Source organism: Gossypium raimondii, chromosome 10 (assembly GCF_025698545.1).
Source record: "Gossypium raimondii isolate GPD5lz chromosome 10, ASM2569854v1, whole genome shotgun sequence".
Lineage (NCBI taxonomy): Eukaryota > Viridiplantae > Streptophyta > Magnoliopsida > Malvales > Malvaceae > Gossypium > Gossypium raimondii.
Window position 1 is genome coordinate 17,370,451 of NC_068574.1, and position 21,513 is coordinate 17,391,963.

Genomic DNA, 21,513 nt, shown 5'->3' on the forward strand with positions numbered 1-21,513 from the left:
ACAGCATGTACATGATAACTTTTCTAAATCAAACGCCACAAATTAAGACTAGAAACATGTAACTCCTCTTGGGGGTGGGGGGCCGAAATTACGTATCAAAACAATATTTTAAAAGCCAAATAATAAAATAATAAAATTTTGAGATATTATGTATGTTGTAGAGTTTTTTTTTTTTTATATTTAAATGTTACATATTTAAAAGCACAAATTTAATAAAAAAATTATAAGTAATAAGCTAAAACAAATATATAATTGTAAGTAAATTCAAAGTTTTCGGTATTTATGGCAAATCGATAAAGTTACGTTTAATTTTAGAAAACAAATACCTTGGCTGATTACTTAAATAAGGGTAGTAGGAACTAGTATCATTTACATTGATTAACTTTTAGATAGTACAATTTTTTTAAGAACTAAACCATTAAAAGGTTATAAACAATATATATAGAGAACTAAGTATAAGCTCTAAAATCAGTAGATTTGCAGTTACGCCGCCGCCATTGATTTGTCATCAGATCATTTGATTAAAAAAAATTTTGTAGTTGACTTCATTGGAGGACAAAGTTACCAATAAAGTTTGTATACGTAATAATGGTCTGGGGAGGATGATCATTTTCTGGTCGTGGATGAGGAAGGAAATCCCAATGGATTTGATAAGCTATCTAACTCACGGTTATCTTTCAAAGACATGTTGCTTGGGGTTTCAAGGGATGCGAAACAAAGTTTGCACGATCAAGATAATGATGATCTACAGTTACTCAATGGAGATGTGACTACTGGAATAGAAGACGAACTACCTTCGATTCGTTTTTCTGAAATGGTTCATCAGATTTTATATCAGAGTATATCTCGCACGATTGTGGTTAAGCTTTTGGGAAGGTAAATAGGTTTCCAGGCTCTTTCTAATAAGATTTATCACCTTTGGAAGCCTTCCACTCCAGTTAAATTTATGGATTTGGAAAATGATTATTTCATGGTGAAATTCCAAGTGGAAATGGATTATATTCAGGCTCTCACAAAAGGACCGTGGATTGTTTTTGGGCAACATTTAACGGTTCAACCCTAGTCGGAATTCTTCTCAACTAGTCAACCTTATCCGTCGAATGTGGTGGTAGCTTCGATTCGCCTTCTGGGCGTCCCCGGTTTTTTGTATCGGAAGAGTATCTTAACGAGCATTGGGGGAGACGATTGGTCATGTCATTAAACTTGATGATAATACTGGCAGTACGCATCGGAGTCGATTCGTTCATATGGCGATCCTTCTCGATCTTAACAAGCCTTTGGTTTCTAAAATTAAGGTGGATGGTCAACTTCAGCGTGTAGAATATGAGTCTATCCCTAATATTTGTTTTTCTTGTTGGCATTTTGAACACTTGAGAGAATCTTGTTCTTTTGTCCCTAGCCATGATGGACGAAGTATAAAGAGGACTGTACAAATGGCAGACCAAAGGAACCAAGAAGCTCTGGTTATGGCCAAAAATAAGAAAGAGTTAGACATGTTTGGGCCTTAGATCGTAGTCGATCGTTAGAATGGTAGACCTAGACGAAAACTAGTGGCTCGCCGGGAAGGAAGGAAAGAGTCAGTTTCGTAGGGATCCCGCTTTAAGGCTTTCCATGATTTATGGGATGAAAGTCAAATTAATGTTAGGGATTCTGATCCCGTTGATCCAGCTAGACTGAAGGGAAAAGGGGTTGCCATATATAACAATCCTTTAGGTGAAGAAGGGTCAACACATAAGGAGAATAACGCACAAACTTTCTGTCTTTATGTTAGGGCGAGAGAAGAAACAGGTTGCTAAGGACTTGGGCTTGGCTGGTCCAAGCGTTAGAATTGAATCTCAATGGAACCAGAATCAGGCGGTTGGTGGATCACCTAAGACGGGCTCTAGGTCTATTAAGTTAAATAGGCATCTCATGGCTGCTAGCTTCAATAATTCCGAACCAAATTCCATCTCCCCTTTAGCTAATGTGAATGTTATTAATTCTAGGGACATTTTAAATCAACTGTCGATTGAGAACTCAAGCAGGGAAATTGTTCCATTGATGCAAGGCCAACCCATGAGCTTGTGGAAAAGACAGGTGCGATGATTTTTAAACCTGGATTATCATTCAATCATTAATTTTGTTAAAAATCAGAATCTTAATATTCCCATGAGAGATATGATTTCTGTTGATCCTTTACCAACGTATGACGAACATTTTAATATTTTGGCTTCGTTGAAAATTGGGGATCCTAAATTTTTGAGGAGAGGTTCCCACACCCTACGTGGTAAAGGGAGCAAATTTAAGGTGAAGGCCTCTGCTCGTGAGTCTATAGCTGAAGCGATGACAACAATTGTAGACAGAATCGGGTCTGATAGCCTAGTTACGGATTTAAATTGTTTACAGGGGACTCCGTCGGGTTCTAGCGAAGCGACCAACTTGGATGTTTAAGGTGGGTTTGTTGAATGTTTCTTTTATCTTCATTTTTTATATAATGTTACCAAGCCTTTTTGTTTGGAATTGTCAAGGGTGTGCGTTTCCTAAGCTTGTCCGAATGGTTAAAGATTACTCTGTTATTTTGAGGTTGATGTTGCGGCTTTCCTTGAGACTCGAGTTAGTGGTTTAAAGGCGAACAGAATTATAGGAAGAATTGTTTTGGATTGTTCCCATAGAATCAAAGCTCGGGGTTTTGCAAGGAGTTTATGGGTTTGTTGGAAAAATAATGTTCAGGTCCAAATTCTCCTAAATGATCCACAGTTTATTCATTGTCATTTGGGGAAGAAGCTGGGATCGATAAATTTTCTAGTAACTTTTGTTTATGGTTATTTGGATAAACAGAAACGTAAGGCCTTATGGGATTGTTTGGATCAAGTTACTCATTTCATTAACGAGCCTTAGGGTTTGTTGGGAGATTTCAATTCGGTGCTTTCCCGGGATGAAAAGAAAGGGGTCGCCCAACGTTTTCTAAACATAAGGTTTTTCATAATTTTGTTCATAGTAATGGCTTGAAGGATATTGGCTTCAAAGGTCCCTAAATGACTTGGAGAAGAGGGGCAATTTTTGAAAGACTTGGTCGAGCAATTGGAAATAGATTTCCATCTTCCTCAACTTAAATTTGATCATAGACCCATTTTCTTATCCATGAGTTTTGCTAGTTAAGTATTTCAACCTAGACCTTTTCACTTTCTAGCCTTTTGGATATCTCATCCAAATATCTTATTAAAAAAGCACCGGGTTACCGTTCCCAACCACCCAACGAAAAGATTCATTCCCAACTCATTTTGAAACGTCCGCGAATTTTGAGTTATCCCAATGCCATGCCACACTACCGACATCTCTTTTGGATTAGACGCTTTGAATCTCCATTGTTGAGGAAGACAGTCGTACTTAGAATGGATGAATTTCCTCCACAGAGCACTTTTTTTTCGTAGCAAATCTCTATCTCGATTTAGCCATAAATGTAACACTCCTAACCTGTCTTCGTCGTCAAATTAAGGTTACAGAGCATGACCGTACAATCAAAAACATTCAAACATTTTATCATTCAATAATTTAAATCACATCATAAACATTCGTATACATGCATACTATCACTAAATCGAGCCCTCGAAGCCCTAAAAATAGCTTAGAATTTTTAACATCCGAAGCCATACCCTTGATGTTCCAAGACATAATCCTCATAATAAAGACGTCTCTCCAACACTCACCACAGAGAAAATATCACCGAACGGTGAAAGAAAAACCAAAAACTACACGAAATCAAACCTGCTCGAATCTATCCAACCCCCAAACTTCCCTTTGATCCTGTTTCTATTCATTTTCGAAATAGAGGAGTTTGTCAAATTTTGAGAGATACACTATGGGTGAATTAATCTTAAAGATATAGTGTTCTACATGCTTTAAGCATTATTTCAAATTTCTATTACCTTGATCCATTCTTTTTACATCAATTAGATCCTTTAAGGATGCTCTTCTAATCGAATGTAGGGAAGGGTGTTCATGGTTTTTTGGGCATCAAAGTCGAATGCAGAGATCCAATGGATCATACATGGTAGATAAGAATATTAAACGTCTAACATAGTTGTCTAAATACATAAAAAAAACAAGAACATATTTGGTAAGTGGTTGGCAAAGTAATACACAGAAGTTTTAAACAAAATCTAACATTTTCATGATCTCACTACAACAAGATGCAAAAAGGGTTTTCTAGTTCATGTTTCTATTTGCAAATGTGGGAGGGGCTAAGAATATGACTATTGAGTTTGTTGTTGGAAACCATGGTTAACGATATTGCAAGATTTATGAGTGCCTGAGGGAGCTGTAGCACACCAATCTTGTTACGAGGACAATAAATTGTTTAAGAGGATGCATATTTATCTAGAGGAATGTAAGGAAGGGTTCAAAGCCAGATGTAATCCCATTATCAACCTTGATGGTTGTTTCTTGAAGAGTTACAATGAAGGCCACTTACCGGTTGTTTTTGCCATTCATGCAAGTGATTGCATTTATCCTACAGCATATACATCTGATGAAAGTGAGAACCAGGCTTGGAATGATTGGGATAAAGGAGATTAAAAGCTTACATCCTTTTTCATTTATAAATAATAGACAAAAATGTATTATTGTTACCTTTTAAATTCTTTTTCTAATAAATTTAACTATCCTATTCCCCTTGCTAACGATTATTCATCTCTTACAAACAAGGTCTAGTTGTTCCCTAATGCATAGCACAAGACATGTGTTAATCATTTATACAAAAACTTCATACCCACGCTTACAAACAAAGGAAAGGTTCTAGAGGTACAGAGATTGAGGATGCCATGACAAAAATGATGTAACACCCCTTTCTGGGATCGTTATCCACATTTTCATTTATTTTTCTCCTATAAATTTCCGTATCTTATCTTTTGTATCTTTATTATTATTCACACTATATTCATAATTTATAAATTATATGTATACCACTTCAATTACTTTCTTATCATCATACACTTGTTATTACAATTTAATTATCTTTAATTTCTTTATTCCTTTTTATCACTTTCATGATTCTTACTCATTTATATTATTCTTTAAATCACTAATTTACCATTTATCTTTTAAACAAAAATATGAGCTTTTAAATTCTCGTAATCATCTTGAATTAATAAATCATAAATATTTATTTCATCATCATCACTAATTAAATTTTATTTTCATAAAATACCAAAACAAGCCCATTATATTCCTACACACTTTTAAATCATTCCAACTCTCTTTTATTTTATATTATAACATATTTAACCATTGTTGAACATTAAAATATCAATTCAATTCTTCATAAGATATAATTCATTTTCTTCCTTCTCTTATTTCTAAACTTTATTTTCCTTACTTTAAATAAGCACTTTTTTTTGTATTTTGCTTTACTAATCAACTAGGATAAGAATATACTCACCTATTTTCTTAACTTATTTTAACATTATTTAATTAAGTTAAAGGGTTAAAAAAAACCTTTAAGAAAATCAATTGAATTCTTTATTAAAAAAGTGCACTCAATAAAACTCTCAGTGACCCAACAAAAAATTCAATTGGCCCCTTTCATTTACGGAAAACATCAGTTGACTATTAACCGTGAAGCATAGCTAACAAAAGCCACTATAAACTACCATGTGCTAGTATGCTGACATTCACATCAAAAAATAGAAATTAAAAATAAATAATAATTTGCATATAAAATGAATACAACCACTTGTCCAAATTTATTATAGATGAGTGCAAAATTAATATATATATATATATATAAAATTATAGAAATTATAGAAAAATATATGGTAAAAGTTAAAAGAATTTAAAATTATAAAAAAACCAACAAAATGTGCATTCAAAATGTATATAGAAATTATCTAGACAAATGATTGTCCAAATTGAATCTAGATAAATAGTTGTCTAGATTCATTTTGAATGAGTTCATAACTATAATTTTTTTATAAATTATATAAATCTAAAATGTAAAAAAAACTCAAAAATATTAATGTTATTAAAATTATTTGAATTTTATAATTATAAAACTTTTATGATTTAGCCTAAAATTGTTTGTTATTATCTTTCAAAGTTTTATAATTTTATCTCAAATACTTAAACTTAAAATTCTCAATTTCTTATTTAAATATATATAATTATTGACTATATAAAATTGAATTAAAAGTAATTATATAAACATTGAGAATAAATAATAAATTATTTTTTAAGTTTATAAATATTGGAAAATTTTCATATATATTTTATGATTTTTAATATTTTTATAATCTTAATTTTTTTAAAATTTTACAATTTTTGTCCAAATTCACTACATATGCATATTTTATTTTATTTTTAATAATTGTTATTTTTATTTTTGAATTGTTGTTGACATAATACTTTGGTTGCTTTTGTCCGTCAATATGATTAATAGTAATTATGGAGTAAATAAAATTAAATTAAAAGTAATTATATAAACACCTAGAATAAATAATAATTTCTTTTGAGTTTTAATTTATATATATATTTACAATTTTAATAATTTTTATAATTTTAATTTTGTTTCTAGTTTTGTACTCATCTAAAATGAATACATTTTATTAATAAAATAACTTCTTTAATTTTTGTTGAAATGACATTCGATTGTTTTTGTCACCACGTCAATGCGATTAATAGTACTTATTGGCTACATAAAATTAAATTAAAAGTAATTATATAGACACGGAATAAATATAAATTGGTTTTGAGTTTTTACACATTTACAAATTTTCACATATATTTTAAATTTTTTATAATTATTAATATTTTTATTTTATACTCGTTCAAAATGAATTTGAACAATTTTTGTCAGATTCATTTCATGTGTACATTTTATTATGTTTTTAATAAAAAAATTTTAATTTTGTTTTTTAATTGTTGTTGACATGACACTTCTAATTAGTTTTGTTAACCACATCAATATAATTAATAGTTAAACCAATAAACTAACAATTTGTGTTAATGAAAGAAGTTACTTAAATTTTTTAATCATTAACTTATTTCTAATTTAATATGTATACTTAATTTATCCAGCCATACTTCAAAATTTGTATGTCTATATTATACACCATTTCTATACTCATTTCCCAATTTTTACAAAACAGCTTTAAATTCTGCAGTTTTTACAAATCAATCCCTAATGTTCAAATTTTACAGTTTTTATATTTTAGTTCCTGAATTTAGAATCTTACAATTTATGCAATTTAGTCATTGAAATCTAAATATTATAGTTTTAGAGTTTAGTCCCTAACCTATGAATTTTACTGTTTTTACCAGTTAGTTCTTGTTTCAACATGAATCAAAATTTCTTGTTGGATCTGGATTGGGTTTGGGCCTGACTTGCTCTGTAATTCTCCTTATGGAAGATGTGCATGCTTTTCATTTTTATGAACAAAAAAGGTCAGAACTGGAGAAGGGGTAGGGCAATTAAGGAAGACGATGATGGGCTGGGATGTATGTTTGGGTAATGGAATACCCATTTCCGGATAGATGGAAGTTGGGTGCTATGATATATGAATAATTTAAGAGATAAGATCTATGCATAACGTGTTAACTACTGTATCGCCAGTAATATTTCAATCCAAAAAAGCAAAGTCAATATCACACACAAACACCTATTTCATCTTATACCATTTTCTGTGTCGCCTTTACTTACACACCGGGCCAAAAAGTAAAACATTTTGCAAAACAAAAAAAAAATTAAAATCATGTGTTGTGATGGAGATTGCAGGCCACTGGGCTTCCTCCTTGGCCTTCCCTTTGCTTTTCTTTCTCTCATCATCTCCATTGTTGGCGTTGTTGTTTGGATCGTGGGGTAGTCCTTTCCGTTTCTCCACTTTCTTCTACTGTTTGCGAATTGGGATCTGGGTCTTAATTTCTTCTAATTTTCTACCTCAATCAACTTATCAGCACTTGGGGTTTTTGCTTGCAGGTTGTTGTTGACACTGATCTGTCCTTGTTGTTTGTGCGTGACGGTGCTAGTAGAGATCGCGCTGGAGTTGGTCAAAGCTCCAATTCATGTCATGGAATGGTTCACTGAACAAATCCCTTGTTAATTCCACACTCACTGCTTTGTTCTGGTTTTTTTTTTTTTTTCTTTTGGGGGTACAATTTATTGGTAGCATACATGTTTTTCTGGATCTCTTGATTATATGTTCTTGATGTAGACATGGGATTTATGAGGATTCCCAATTTATGTTTTTGTGGTTTGGATTTTGTTAATTGTTGATATTATTCATTGTCATTGGTTATGATAAAATAAGTGATGTCCACTATATGCTGATCAAAAGCGCATTCGTTGCAATTCAAATCCTTAACCAGACCACCAGGGGGAATTCTGTAGAACCTTTTATTACTTATTCGCTGTTGATTCTTGCAAAAAATAAAACACAAAGGGTTGAATGGTAAAGAAACTGTTTTCTGGGAATTTGGTGTTTCCAGTTAAGTTACTTGTTTTAATGCGCTGCATTCAGGACAAGAGTGATAATGACAAAGACAAATCCAGACGAATGTTAGTGCTCACTTCTCTGTTCCTCTTATCGGTCAATGGATTTAGACTAATCTGATAATTTTTTAATCCTCTTTGTTGAAAATAAACAATTTGAATAGAAATCGATCCTCAATGTTAATTCCATATATTAAATGATTAAAGAAAAAGATAATTACTTTACAAGAATAAAGGTCTTTTATAAAAATTATTAATTACAAAAAAATTACTTATAAAAATGGGTCGAAATCTACAATCGCCGGCACCATCCAATCTCTACCACCAATCACATAATCATGTTGTGGGAAAAAAATAATTTTCAAGTGTCGTATAAATTTTCAAAAATAGCTGTTTTTTCTTGCTTACACAGCACAAATGATATATGAGGAAAAAATATTTTTTCAATGTGGCGTACCTTGATACGTTGGCAACATCGGTGTTAAATTTCTTTTGTTTTTTTAAAAGGTGGTTGACAAAAAAAATGTAAGGTGATGTGGCCAAGTGGTCAAGCGGCACCGGTTTGAATTCAAAAAGAAAGTGATCGTTTTGAGAAAAAAATTTATTTTTTAATGGGTGCCGCCTGGCACATTGGTGGCACCGATGAGTTTTTTTTTTAATTAAAAAAAGTGGCTGACATGAAAGAAAAAAAGAAATGGTTTTTTAATGGGTGTCGTGTGTTACTGTGGCTGCACCAATATCCTCTTTAAACCACTCATTGACAAAAAATTCAAAATTTCGATTATTTATGGTTTCAAACAAATAAAACGAGAGAGGGAAAAGGGCTGTTAGAAATTAAAATTTAAAATTTAAAATCAACAATATTTGTTTTTCATTTGAGAATTCAAGGTTTTCTTTTTTACCTCATAAATCAAATTTAGATTGATTAGGTTAGTGTGTAATTATTTTTATGGTTTTTTAATTTATTTTACTATTATGTATGATTATGTGACAATATATGAGATGCAAGTTATATTGTTTGATAAAAAAAAATTTTGTTGCCTTAAAATGGTATGAATTGTTTTAATATGATCTAATATTTTTTTTATTTTTTATTTATTTTACAGGTTTAGTATCAAAGATGAATAATCAATTCTTCGTATACTTCCATTTCGATGGGGTAATTTTGCAAACAGTAGTTGATTTTATACTTGAGTCGCGCCATCAAATAGGAATAAGGTTTAACATGAGTGTAAAGTTCGATGAAATGAAACAAAAGATTAGTGCAAAATTGCTCGACATTATGGGAGGAGGATGCCCAAACTATTCTACAAATTCTCAATTTTGTCAAATTCGTGAAAATATAAGGAGATGGAACTTGTAAAGGATGATGATGTTGAGACTATGATCGCGTTGTATTGCTTGTTTGGGAACGTTGAACCAGTTGAGTTGTTCATTGAGTTAGCAGATGTTGAGCCCGTTCAAAATGTCACTCCATTAAATCAACAATATGGAGTTGATGACCTGTACATAGAGGTTCCGAAAGCCTCTGTCGATAGGCGATCTTCTATACACAAGTTTGACTTTGGTATGAATGTTGGGTAGGTAGAACTGTGAGATTACGGAGCAACATCGACATAGGAAGGCAATCCACGCAATGCTCCGATTACGTATAACAACCCTAATTCGAGTCCCCGTTTAACTGATAAATCCATTGGTGATTGGTATCGATGCTGATGGTGAGGAAGGACCCGATAATGATAGTGGTTGTGATCATCAAGGTGAAGATTTTAGTTGTAACAACCTGATTTTCAATGGTGTAGAAAAAGGCACTATTTTCGTAAACCAGGTCTATAAATATTTAATATAGATATTTACGGAGTTGGTATAAAAGAACATTAAAGTTTAGTACTTTAATTTTGTCTATTAGTTGTTTAATTAAGGTACAGGGTCTATATTGTAAAAATCTTATCGCTAAATATTTTTAAATAGCTAAAGGTTCCAAATGGTAAATAAACCATTTTGTTTCATCAAATAGTGGAGAATGTTCTAATTTTGATTAATGTTAATTAATTAAAGTTTAATTAAATTAGTTAAGTGACTAAGGATTTAATTAAGATATAAAAGGCTTAAGTTAGTAGTTTTTCATTTATCTTCTCCACTCTTCTCCCCCATGTTGTATGTTTAAGAAAGAAAAACCCCTTTTTAGCTTCAAGTTTTCAATCCTTCAATTGGTGAGATTTCTAAATCATTTTCTTGTAATTTTATATTTCTAAAGTTATTGGAGCTTAATTTAGCTAGCCCATGTACCAATTTGTAAAATTGTTAAAGGTTTGAAAGTTGTCATTGATGATTTCTTGAAGAAATTGATGTTAAATTGATAGATTTTAAGCTTAGATCATAAAAAAGGACTAAATTGTAATGTTTGGTTGTTAGTTTTGTTCATAAGGACTAAAGTGAATAAAATGTAAAATTATGTGAAATTTTGGTAATAATAGATGGTAGAGGATCCCTAAAGTATGTAAATGAGATCGGTTTTTAAAACTGAGGCTCAAAATTGCAAGATATAGTTATTTCTATTTTAGGAACTAAATTGAATCAAATGAAAAACTTAAGGGGCATTCGTAAAATGAAATTTTATATGTTCGTACATATCATGGAATAACATGAAAATGGTTGGTATTGATAAATGGTCTAAAATAGTTGTTTAGGTCAAGAATTGGATCAAACCGGAGATAATAAGGAAAAGTCAAAATTATCGATTAGTCTTTGAGGATTCAACTCTTTTTTCTTTTTCTTTTTGCTATCTTGACCAGGTATTACTACTTTGTTTTATGTTATGTTGATTGTGTTCCATTTTATTTACGTATTAGATTGAAATGAATTGGTGATTTTGGCACTAATGGTTTGAAATGAACTGAATTGTAAATTTATGGGAATATTGGTTATATGGAAATAGAACATGATGTAAATGAGATTATTGACTGAATATATGTTTCATATGAGAAATGAAATTGTGGATAGGACTTGAAATTGTCATTTATACGAAAATGATGTCCGAGTGAAATTAGTAAAATGTTAGGATACGTATGTCATGCCATTAGGGTTATACGCGCGATCAAACAGGGATTTACATGATGTTACAAGATCTAACATTTTTTTACAAATTCTCGAATTATATGTATCATTGGTTTAGCCCAGACAAGTAACCTCGATATGATCTAACATTTTTTTACAAATTCTCGAATTATATGTATCATTGGTTTAGCCCAGACAAGTAACCTCGATATGATGTAACTATATGAGCAATTCTGTTAAAATGTCAGCTTGTGTGAGCAATCTTAAAATACTGTCAGCTTGTGTGAGCAATCCTGAATATTGTCAGCTTGTGTGAGCATTACATTCCCATGTATTCAAGTCTGTTTTACTATAGTTCCATTAGGAAATGTTCAATTGATTGAAAATGTAATTTAAATCGCGAATTGAAAATGAAATGGAATTGATGATACTTGACATATTGATTGTTATGTGATTATGTTTAAGTGGTGACGGTATACAATTCGAGAACGTAACTAATGTATTCAATTTGTGGTGATGTTGTATGTATAGATAAGTATTCAAGTGCCAAAGAAAGTTAATTTGGTATCTAATAGAATACTTGTTTATCCTTAAATGATCAAGGTAATTTTTAGTTTCCATATGAGCTTATTAAGCATTTTATATGCTTACTCATTTAATTTTCCTTTTCCTTGTAGATCATCACCTTGCGAAATACGTCAAGTCGAATTGTTTCAAAGCTCACACTATCCTATCATCGAATTTGGTAACCTTGTGATTATTTTGAGTTTTTGGATTATGGCATGTATATAGGGATTAGATGTGGAATGATGGAAATGTGCAAGCGTACACAATTGTATCAAGTAATAAAGTGACAAGCATGTCGAGTTATTGTACCCATAAGGACTGTATAAGGAAATATTTATGAAATGTAAAATTAAACAATTTGGTGGGGGAAAAATATGTTGATTTGAAAGTGGTGATATATAAAAACTAAAAATTAACTAAAAAAATAAAGTTCCGAATGCGCGATTTCTAAAAAATGGTTTTAATCAATATCACATAAATGTGTTAGATCAATTTCATTCTTTGACTTAGAATTATCAAAACTATCTTTATGTTGTTATGAATAATTTCATGGCAACTTGTTCTTTTGTTAACTAATGCATATACATACTTACTAAATCAATTAATCTCTTAAAGATATTTTATGCCAATTCAAACAATTAATCAATTTTCATAAGCAAGTATAAGATAAAGTGAGGTACAATATATTCCTATATTGAAACAATTTAATCACAATAATCTTACAAGTTATGCAGGGCTAAAGTATTGTTTAATACCATCACTAATTTAACCTCAACTACCTTAGAAGATTAAACATGCACAAATTAAATATTGTCTCAATTAATTATAATTTCAATTTGATTAATAATTAATTTGTTCATTACCTTACAATTAAAATGTAAGCATAACATAGACATGATTTTATTTAACTAAACAAACTACCAAGGCCTATAACAACACAAACATGATTTTAACAAATTAAGTGGATAAAATGCAATTAATCTAACATGAATAAAATTTAAGTCATTTTAATTAATTTAAGAACATCAACACAACAAGTATTCATAGACATGATCACAACATAAACTAAAAAAAGATTAAGAGAAGGTAGCGAAAAAACAAATCTCGGTGATGTTTTGAAGCCAGACTAGTGTGCTTCTCCTCTTCTCTGCTCGTTCTGTTGATCCAAGTCCTTCACGAATACTTGACTGTTGTTGCTCCAAAGGGTGTGCTAGCTCTTTTTCAAGAGGAGAAATTGGCAAGGGAAAGAATAAAAAATGGGAAGAGAAAGATGAATGAAAAAGCGAAATGAAATAAGAGATGATTGAATAATGAGAGGTGTGTGAGCTGATGATAAATGAAAAGGTGAGGAGAGGTGTTTATAGTGGGAGAGGAAAACATGCATTAGCTAAAAATAGCACCAAATCCCCTTTCTTATGGCTGACCATGCTAGGTGGAATGAGAGGTTGAATTGGTTTTGTTATTTTTAGCTTGTGGCTAGAAAATAAACGCACATAAAGATAAGGGATTTGAACGCCATTTAGGAAGAATTCAAGGGTTGATTTGTAAGTGTTAAAATCAGCCAAAATTTGCTGATTGGATCAGCTAGATTGGACAGTTTGGGCTGCTCTCTTGGGCTTGTCCATCCTCCCTCTTTATTTGCTAAATTCAGGCCCTTTTCTCTATTTCAAGCTGTCTGTTTTTCTTAGATAAAAATTTAATTGGGCCAGCTAATTCGAGGAAGTCTAAGAGCATAAATTTAAGTTCTCTATGGTTGTTAATTCATCATCTTGAGCCCTTAAGTTGCCTCATCAATTAATTCTTTCAAGCTGATTGTCGAACTGATTTTTCACCTTTTGTGCAAAACTGCCAAAAATAACCCAAATTATAAAAAATATTATAAAAAATAACTAAAGTTAAAAATATTTTATAAATTAAGCTCAAATTAATTAGATGAAAAAAAGAGTATAAAATTTGATAGCAATTACTTAGAAATTGCATGAATTAGTGCTCAAAATGTGCTAAAAAAGTCTATATTTTAGTGTTTCCAAGATGTTAAGAAAATGGTCACTATCTTGATCACTTGGTATGTTTGATAATTGTGGCAAATATTGAGTTGTTGAAAAGTTGGTATGTACTACATGGTATATGAATTAGCTAATGCTTGATGTGGTTTAGTTGATGATTGTAAACTTGAATATGTCATTAGATATGCTAAGAGTTGAGTATTGAAGAAATGGTAAGTTGAACGAAAAGATGTACATATATGCTTAAGTTCTTGAAATGGAAATGAAATGGCATGGTTCTATATAAATTGGTTTAGGTAAATATTGATAATTGAATGGTTGGTTGGTTTATTTGGAATGAAATTTGATGGAATGTATTGAAATGAATAGTTGGTAGTAGGTTGAACCTATGTTAATCTGCTTGAATGAAAATAGTTATATGACTTGTTTTGGTATGAAATGTTAGGTGTTTTGGTATGTTTCAATTGTGTTTTGATTCAATTTAAATTGGTAATTTTTGAACTTATTGATAGGTATGTTTGAAAGCTTTGAAGTAGGTACCAAATTATTCATTTTTACTAAAAATATAGTCCATATCCTGACGAGCAACCTACCTCGTCACAATGTCAACCAATAGCAAGTCACATCGTGACATCGAGTGGCCTGAGGTCAAGACGTGACAAACTATTTGGCGATGTTACGACATGGAGAAGGTGACGCCACGATGTCGACCCTAAAATTTTAAAACTTTACAATTTGGTTGTATTTCATGCTCAGATTCTTAAAAGAGCTTTTGTAAACTCGATTAAGACTCAGTTTTGATTATTTAACCCTAAATAAATGTGTTTGACATTGAATTACATGTGCGTATGAATATTTGCTATAAATTGACTGTAGTTACTATTGAAACAAAAGTAGCATAATGTAGCTCGAACCCGACAATCAGATCGGGCAAAGGGTGTTACATTTAGTGGTATCAAAGCTGCGGTTTAGTCGATTCTAGGACTGAAATGTAGTGTGTTTTCAGTCTAGAAATCCATGCCACAATAAACTATGATAGTATGATGTCTTCTGATTTGAATTGTTTCTGTCTTTCATATAGATAAACAATGTCGACCGAATCCAATCAAACCATATCTGATGAAGTAGAAAGTCATGTTCTTACTTCCAAATAGGGAGCTGCCCATAGTTTTCCCATTCAGTAAGGGCTAGGGAGTAAGGTAAAAGATTCCTTCTTACAGATGATGAACCGATGGTTCACTCAATTTATAGGAGCTACCTCTTCAGCTCTACGACCTCAAATGCACCCTCCTCCCTCTTTTATGCCTCCTTTGGCACCCCTTCTTCCTCAAGGTCCTAATTCGATAACCATTAATTGTCCTCTGATTGATAAAATCTACAAATTTATGGTAGAGGAATCCAAAGAAAAGAAAGACAACAACCCTACGAAAGCCGAGTATTGACTAGAACATACACTTCGAGTCTTTGATGAATTGATGTGTACAGCGGAAGACTGCTTAAGATATTCAGTATTTCTGCTAAAAGAGGAAGCCTATCAGTGGTGGACAAATTTGATGTCTATTTTTCTAAAAGATCGAATAAATAGGGAGTTCTTCCAAATTGAATTTAAAAAGAAATATGTCAACTGGTTATATCTTGAGAAGAAAAAGAATGATTTTATAGAACTAAAATAAGGAGATATGCCAGTAGCTGAATATTAATGAGAATTTATCTTCCTCAGTAAATATGCTAGAGAGCTTGTATCTACGAAAGCTAAAATTTGTACTCATGTTGAGTGGGGACTGAACAAGGATATACGTATGTTGGTGGGAACTCTAAAATTAAAAGAGTTTGTTGTTCTATCTGAGAGGGCTTAGAAAATGGAGGATATGCATAATGAGAAAAAGCATGCCAAACCTAAGATTCGAGATTCCAAAAAATAGAGTATAACTAGATCTTTCTGGACTCCTAAATCTAAAATTTCGAAAGATGTTCAAAGTCATTTCTCTACTCCGTCAGGGATTTTTAAGAGAAATGGACCGAGATTGAGTATTCTACGACCCAAACTACGTCGGTAGCTAGTATTAAAAGTGTTCATAATGGGGATAGACTAGTCTATGGACATTGTGAAAGAAATCACGGGGGTGAGTGTAGGTTGAAAAGTGGAGCTTGTTTTTTATGTGACAGAAAGCCGCTTTATTAAACTAGATTTTTCCAACATGATCTTGCACAAACAAAAAAAAATTGGGAATAGATCAGTAACCTAACAAATACCAAACATAATGCTTTATCTTATGGCGTTTTCTTTTCCCCGTTCACACAAGAAGAAAACTAAAATCAGCCTTTAAGCCATGTAGAAAAGGGTTGGTATATGGTCACCTTTTGATGCCCAAATAAGGGTTGTTGGACTTTGGCAACATTGATGGCCTAACTAAATAATTGGGCTAGCAAAAATAGACAGCCTACTAAGGAGATAGGAGCCCAAATCATCCTCTAAGGAGGAGAAGGCCTAACCATCCAAAGAGGTGCCCAAATCATCCATCCAAGACTTGGTAAACATTGAAAATCAGCCTAAAAAATCCACACATGTGGCCATCCACCTCCCTTCCTCATTTCAAGCTTTCTCTTCCACGGATCAAGCATGAATCAAGGGAACTTTCAAAGCCATCCACTCACTTTCCTTAAGGCAAGGGTCGGCCACATATGAAGAGAATTCCAAGGCTCCCATTTGCTAAAAATAGTCAGCCTCTACAAGTATAAATAGGGGCTAGTTACTCATTTATTTCATTCATCCCTCATTCATAATCTTTTCTCCCATTTTTCATTCTTTGACTTCTCATTTGAGAGAGCAACACAAGAGTTTGAGAGGAGCATTTTAGAAGTGTTTTTTAGTAGTAAAATTCAACACCTTAAAGAGAAATTATACAGATGAGGAAAGGAAACACAAGTTGAGATACGGAGAAACACTAGATTTGTCTTCTAGTTTCTTTCCCTTAAATATTTTTATTTTGTATTAATTTCATGAACATGGTTGCTAAGTATTATTCTACTTTTAATTTAATTAAAATGACTTAATTTTGCTCTTGTTAGATTGTTTGCATTCTCTTAGATTAGATTGTTATCATGTTGTTAATGATGTTATTTGTTTTGGTTGTTTATGCATTCAAATAAAAATATGAACATGCTATTTATACATTATGAATGTAGGGTAGCGATTGAATTAATTATTTAATCCAAAAAATTATAATTAATTAACACAATATTTGAATGGTCCATGTTTGATCATTTAATGATTAAATTAGTAATAATTTTAAACAATCTGTTACCTTGCATAATCCTTTTAGGATGTCTCGCTATGAAATTATTAAGTTGATTGAACATAGAAACATGCTAGAGAAATTTAATAATTAAATAGTATAACTTCATAATTTATTCGTATTTGGTAAATAAATAGCCAAATTGCCATGGTTTTATTTCGTAACTTCATTAATAGTGTTTTAATAAATATGACATTAGCGGTTCTAATTTCGGTTGCCAACACTTCTATAAATATGAAATTAGGGGTTTATTTAAATCGTCTTAAACGCCTTCAAAAAACCTTAGTAGTTTAGGAGTAGGAATAGATTATTTTCTTTCAGATTTTTAATAACTCTTTTGTTTTTCCTCTTGGAATCAGTTTTGATCCAAGAGTTTATTTATTTATTTATTTGAATTATTTTAGTTTACTTGTTCTTGCATTCGATTTATTTCTTTATTCCAATTAATCGATTTGCTATTTCGTTCCCCATTTGATATTCAATCCATTATTCAAATTTCTTTTCTCTTCTAAATCGATCGTGTTCTTCACATAATTTATTCAATTGAGATCGAGATGATGAATAACATGAGTAGCTAAATCCCTTAGGGAAGATTAACGAGTGCATAGGAATGTGATTAATGGAGGATTTAAGGTTTCTTGAGAGGGATTAGTTGGTATGAATTACACGTGCTTAAACCACTAGGATTGACAGCCTTAGGAAGTCGATAATAGGCTAGAAGAGGTCGAGAGATAAGTCATGAAACACTCATAACCCATTTTTGTCGTCAGATTAGGGTTACAGAGTATTACTAGACAATTTAGAATAATCCATAATAGATAGCATCAAGTTACCAAATTAATTAACAAAATTTCATAAATAATTCAGATCTAAGTAGAACCTACACTTATGGGCCTCAAATCGAGCCTACGAGGCATTTAAAATAGTTTAGGAACACTCAAGGACCAATTCAAGATAAAATAGAAGATTAGGGGCAAATGTGAAAATTTTCAAATTTAGGGTCACACAGCCGTGAGTCCAAGTCATGTGACAGAGCCTAGACCGTGTGGCTCCAAACATGGCCATGTGGCTATCCCTCACGCCCGTGTGCTACATCACACACTCGTGTGCCACATCACACGCCCGTGTGCTTAGGTCGTGGAGCTCACTGACTTGGCTCAAATGGTTGTGTCCCAGCCCTTGTGTTTACCCGAGTAACTCACTGACTTAGGCCACACGACCATGTCACAAGCTGTGTGCCATCCCGTGTAAGACCTGCACCTAACACATCTAAGGCACACGCCCGTGTAGGGTTCCCGTGAGTGACACACGACCATGTAACAGCCCATGCGTACCCAAAAATATTCCAAAATATGCTCATTTCGCATCCGAATGCTTAGGTACCTAATTATACACTTACACACATGTTCACAAGACTTTGGAATGCATTTTAAACCACTCAAATTAAGTTAATCAACCATCCTTTGTGCCTAACCAATCTGCCACCATTGACACCAGATTTCAATCACATAAAAAACCATTATCAAGCTAAACTTTCAAACCATCCATGCATACCACCTATAACAGCCTGTTTTTCAGTGGTGTCGAAAATAGTGGTTTTGGGGCCACAAATCTGACGAGTAAGTTCGTAAAATTTATTATTTAATATTTATGAGTCAATTATAGTTTTAAAAAGGTTTTTGATTAAGTAATTTATGTCTGATAAACGATTTACTAAGTTCAAGTGATAAGACCCTAAAGTAAAGTGGTTTTAGAAAATGAGGTATCGGGATCTCGTTTCTATAAACCAAGTCGTAAATATTTTTATAAATATTTACAGAGTGTCATTAAGGTTGTATTAAAGTTTCATTAAGAAATTTAGATGTTTCGACAGTTAATTTAGCAAAAAGGACTACATCATAAAAGATGTAAAATTTGATCACTATTTGATCTGGGTGATTAAATGGTTTACTGAATAAAGGAAAAAGGACTTAAATGGTAATTAAACCATTTAATGAGTTAGTGGACTAATATGGACATGGATTTGATGTTTTAATTAGTTCTTAACAAAAGTTAAAATGGTAATTTGATAAATTAATTAAATTAAACAAAAACATAAGTAAAAGATGGATGGTTGTCATCTTCTTTTCTCTTTTTTTTTTTCAATTGACTGTCCATGGAAGGTTTAAGCTAGGTTCGGCCATGGTGGTTTCCTCATGCATGGTAAGTAATTCTTACCCGTTTTTAGTAATTTTGATGTTTTTGATATCGTTACAACTAGGTCCAGCTAGCTCGTACCTTCGATTCTAAAATTGTTAAAAATTTTGAATGTTGCCATTGATGAATCTAGTGATTTTTTATGTTAAATGATGATTTTGAGATATTAGTTGTTATTTAAAAGTATTTTGTTAAGTGATTTTGATGAATTTATCGATTAGGGACTAAATTGTTAAAATAATAAAAGTACAAGGATTTGATGTTAATTATTGCAAAATGGTCTGGAATGAAGGCTATGAATATTCGGCTAGTGGTAAATTGCAATAAAAATGGTTAATTTTCATGTTTTAAGCTCGGAGACTAAATTGAATAAATGTAAAATGTTAGGGGCAATTTTGTAAAAATGTCAAAAATGACTAAATTGCATAAAATAATTTTTTTTACTATCTAAATTAATAATTTCATCGGGTTTGGAATTAGGTAATTGTAATTTGAAATTTGTAATAAAAATTTTAAAACTTAAAATTTGAAAACTTAAAAATTTGGAGAAACTTTGAAACTTTGGAGAAACGAGTTTTGATTTCTAAAATAGGTATTTCCAATCCTGCCTTTCATTCTGAATCTGATAGCCTGTTATAGAGGGCTATTATCTTTTTACATCATTTGAACCGAGAAATTTTCCCTTTCATCATTACATTTTAGACTTTGATTAAAACTTTTCAAAAAATATATTCTCTGATTACAAAAATACAAATTACAGAGAATATTTCCTGTTCACTCGTCTTTTCTTGCAAGGAATTTTTACTATTTTCATCAGATAATATTTCCTGTTCATTCGTCTTTTTTTGTAAGGAATATTTACTGTTTTCAGAGAATATTTCCTGTCACTTATCTTTTCTTGCAGGGAATATTTCGTCAGAGAATTTTTACTTTTCTTGCATCATTTTTTCTTGATCCTAGTGATGGTCACTGAAGTGGTATTATCTGCAAGATCCACCGTCTTGATTGAGGATGCTGAAGATTTCTCATCTTCGGTTTCGGAATCCAATGAGCTGAGTATTTCAGCCATGAGTTTTTTGTATTCCTTTTTGGTCTTGGCTTGAGCTAACATCGCACTAACTGTCGACTTTGCTTGAAGGAATTTTGCTGTGGTTTGATCCGGGGCTATGGACTTACATAATCTTGGAATCTTGTTGAAAAATTATCCAAATATTTTGAATCATATTTGTCATCATTAAATTTGTCCCACCATTTAGTCCTATAGTTCCGAACTAGTAATGGAATTCTAGTATATTGATCTTCCTCATAAAAATAATTCCATGAAACAATACAAGAAATGCACAGTTTTGAGAAAAAATGGATTGTCCTGTAAATGTGTTTTTGGTCTGGTTCAGGTTGAAATTTGTCAAAGAATTTGGGCCATAAGTTTTGAATTTTTTCTGGTAATATCTCAAAGGATGATGGTCCATACCAATTCCACCATTCTTGGAACCAGTTTGGGAATTTGAATTCGGTGCCGTATTTGAAATATATGAGCCAAGAATGTCTCATGTGTTGGTTGTTCATTAAGAAGGCGTTGTACCATGCCATTTGGTAATCCCAATATGTAAAATATGGGTAGTGGTCTATTTTGGTGGTAAATTTAGCTCGGAATTTCTTTTGAGAATTTGGGTTTTCACTCCAATCTCTTGGTCGAAGAATTTTTAGTATTTGGGCTGTTGAATAGGTAATAAAATTTGGATCTTTGGGTCTGTGTAATGTTTGAACAATACTGATCCTGTTTGAACCAGTATGTTTTCATAATACTGTTGGGGTTTTTGAGAATCCAATGGTTTGAAATGCCATCCATTTAAAAGTTCTTTTGGAAGTAAATGTGGAGGTTTTTCTGAAAATTCTTCCTCCATAACAAGAATTTTTTCAAAATATTTGT

At 31.9% G+C, this 21,513-nt stretch overlaps 1 protein-coding gene across 1 annotated transcript; it reads left to right on the top strand.

Moving 5' to 3' along the window:
* The first annotated feature begins 7,563 nt into the window (after nt 1–7,563).
* Nucleotides 7,564–8,305, top strand: LOC105778313 (signaling peptide TAXIMIN 1). Its single transcript, XM_012602001.2, has 2 exons — nt 7,564–7,831; nt 7,949–8,305. The coding sequence occupies exons 1-2, from the start codon at nt 7,725–7,727 to the stop codon at nt 8,070–8,072; spliced, it is 231 nt and encodes a 76-aa protein (XP_012457455.1). The 5' UTR covers nt 7,564–7,724; the 3' UTR covers nt 8,073–8,305.
* The last annotated feature ends 13,208 nt before the right edge of the window (nt 8,306–21,513 follow it).

Bases quoted from the DNA above. Each gene is read 5' to 3' on its own strand.
- LOC105778313 (XM_012602001.2), top strand. From the start codon at position 7,725: ATGTGTTGTGATGGAGATTGCAGGCCACTGGGCTTCCTCCTTGGCCTT. The intron at 7,832-7,948 runs GTAGTCCTTTCC...TTTTGCTTGCAG, and splicing joins GTTGTTGTTTGGATCGTGGG to GTTGTTGTTGACACTGATCT.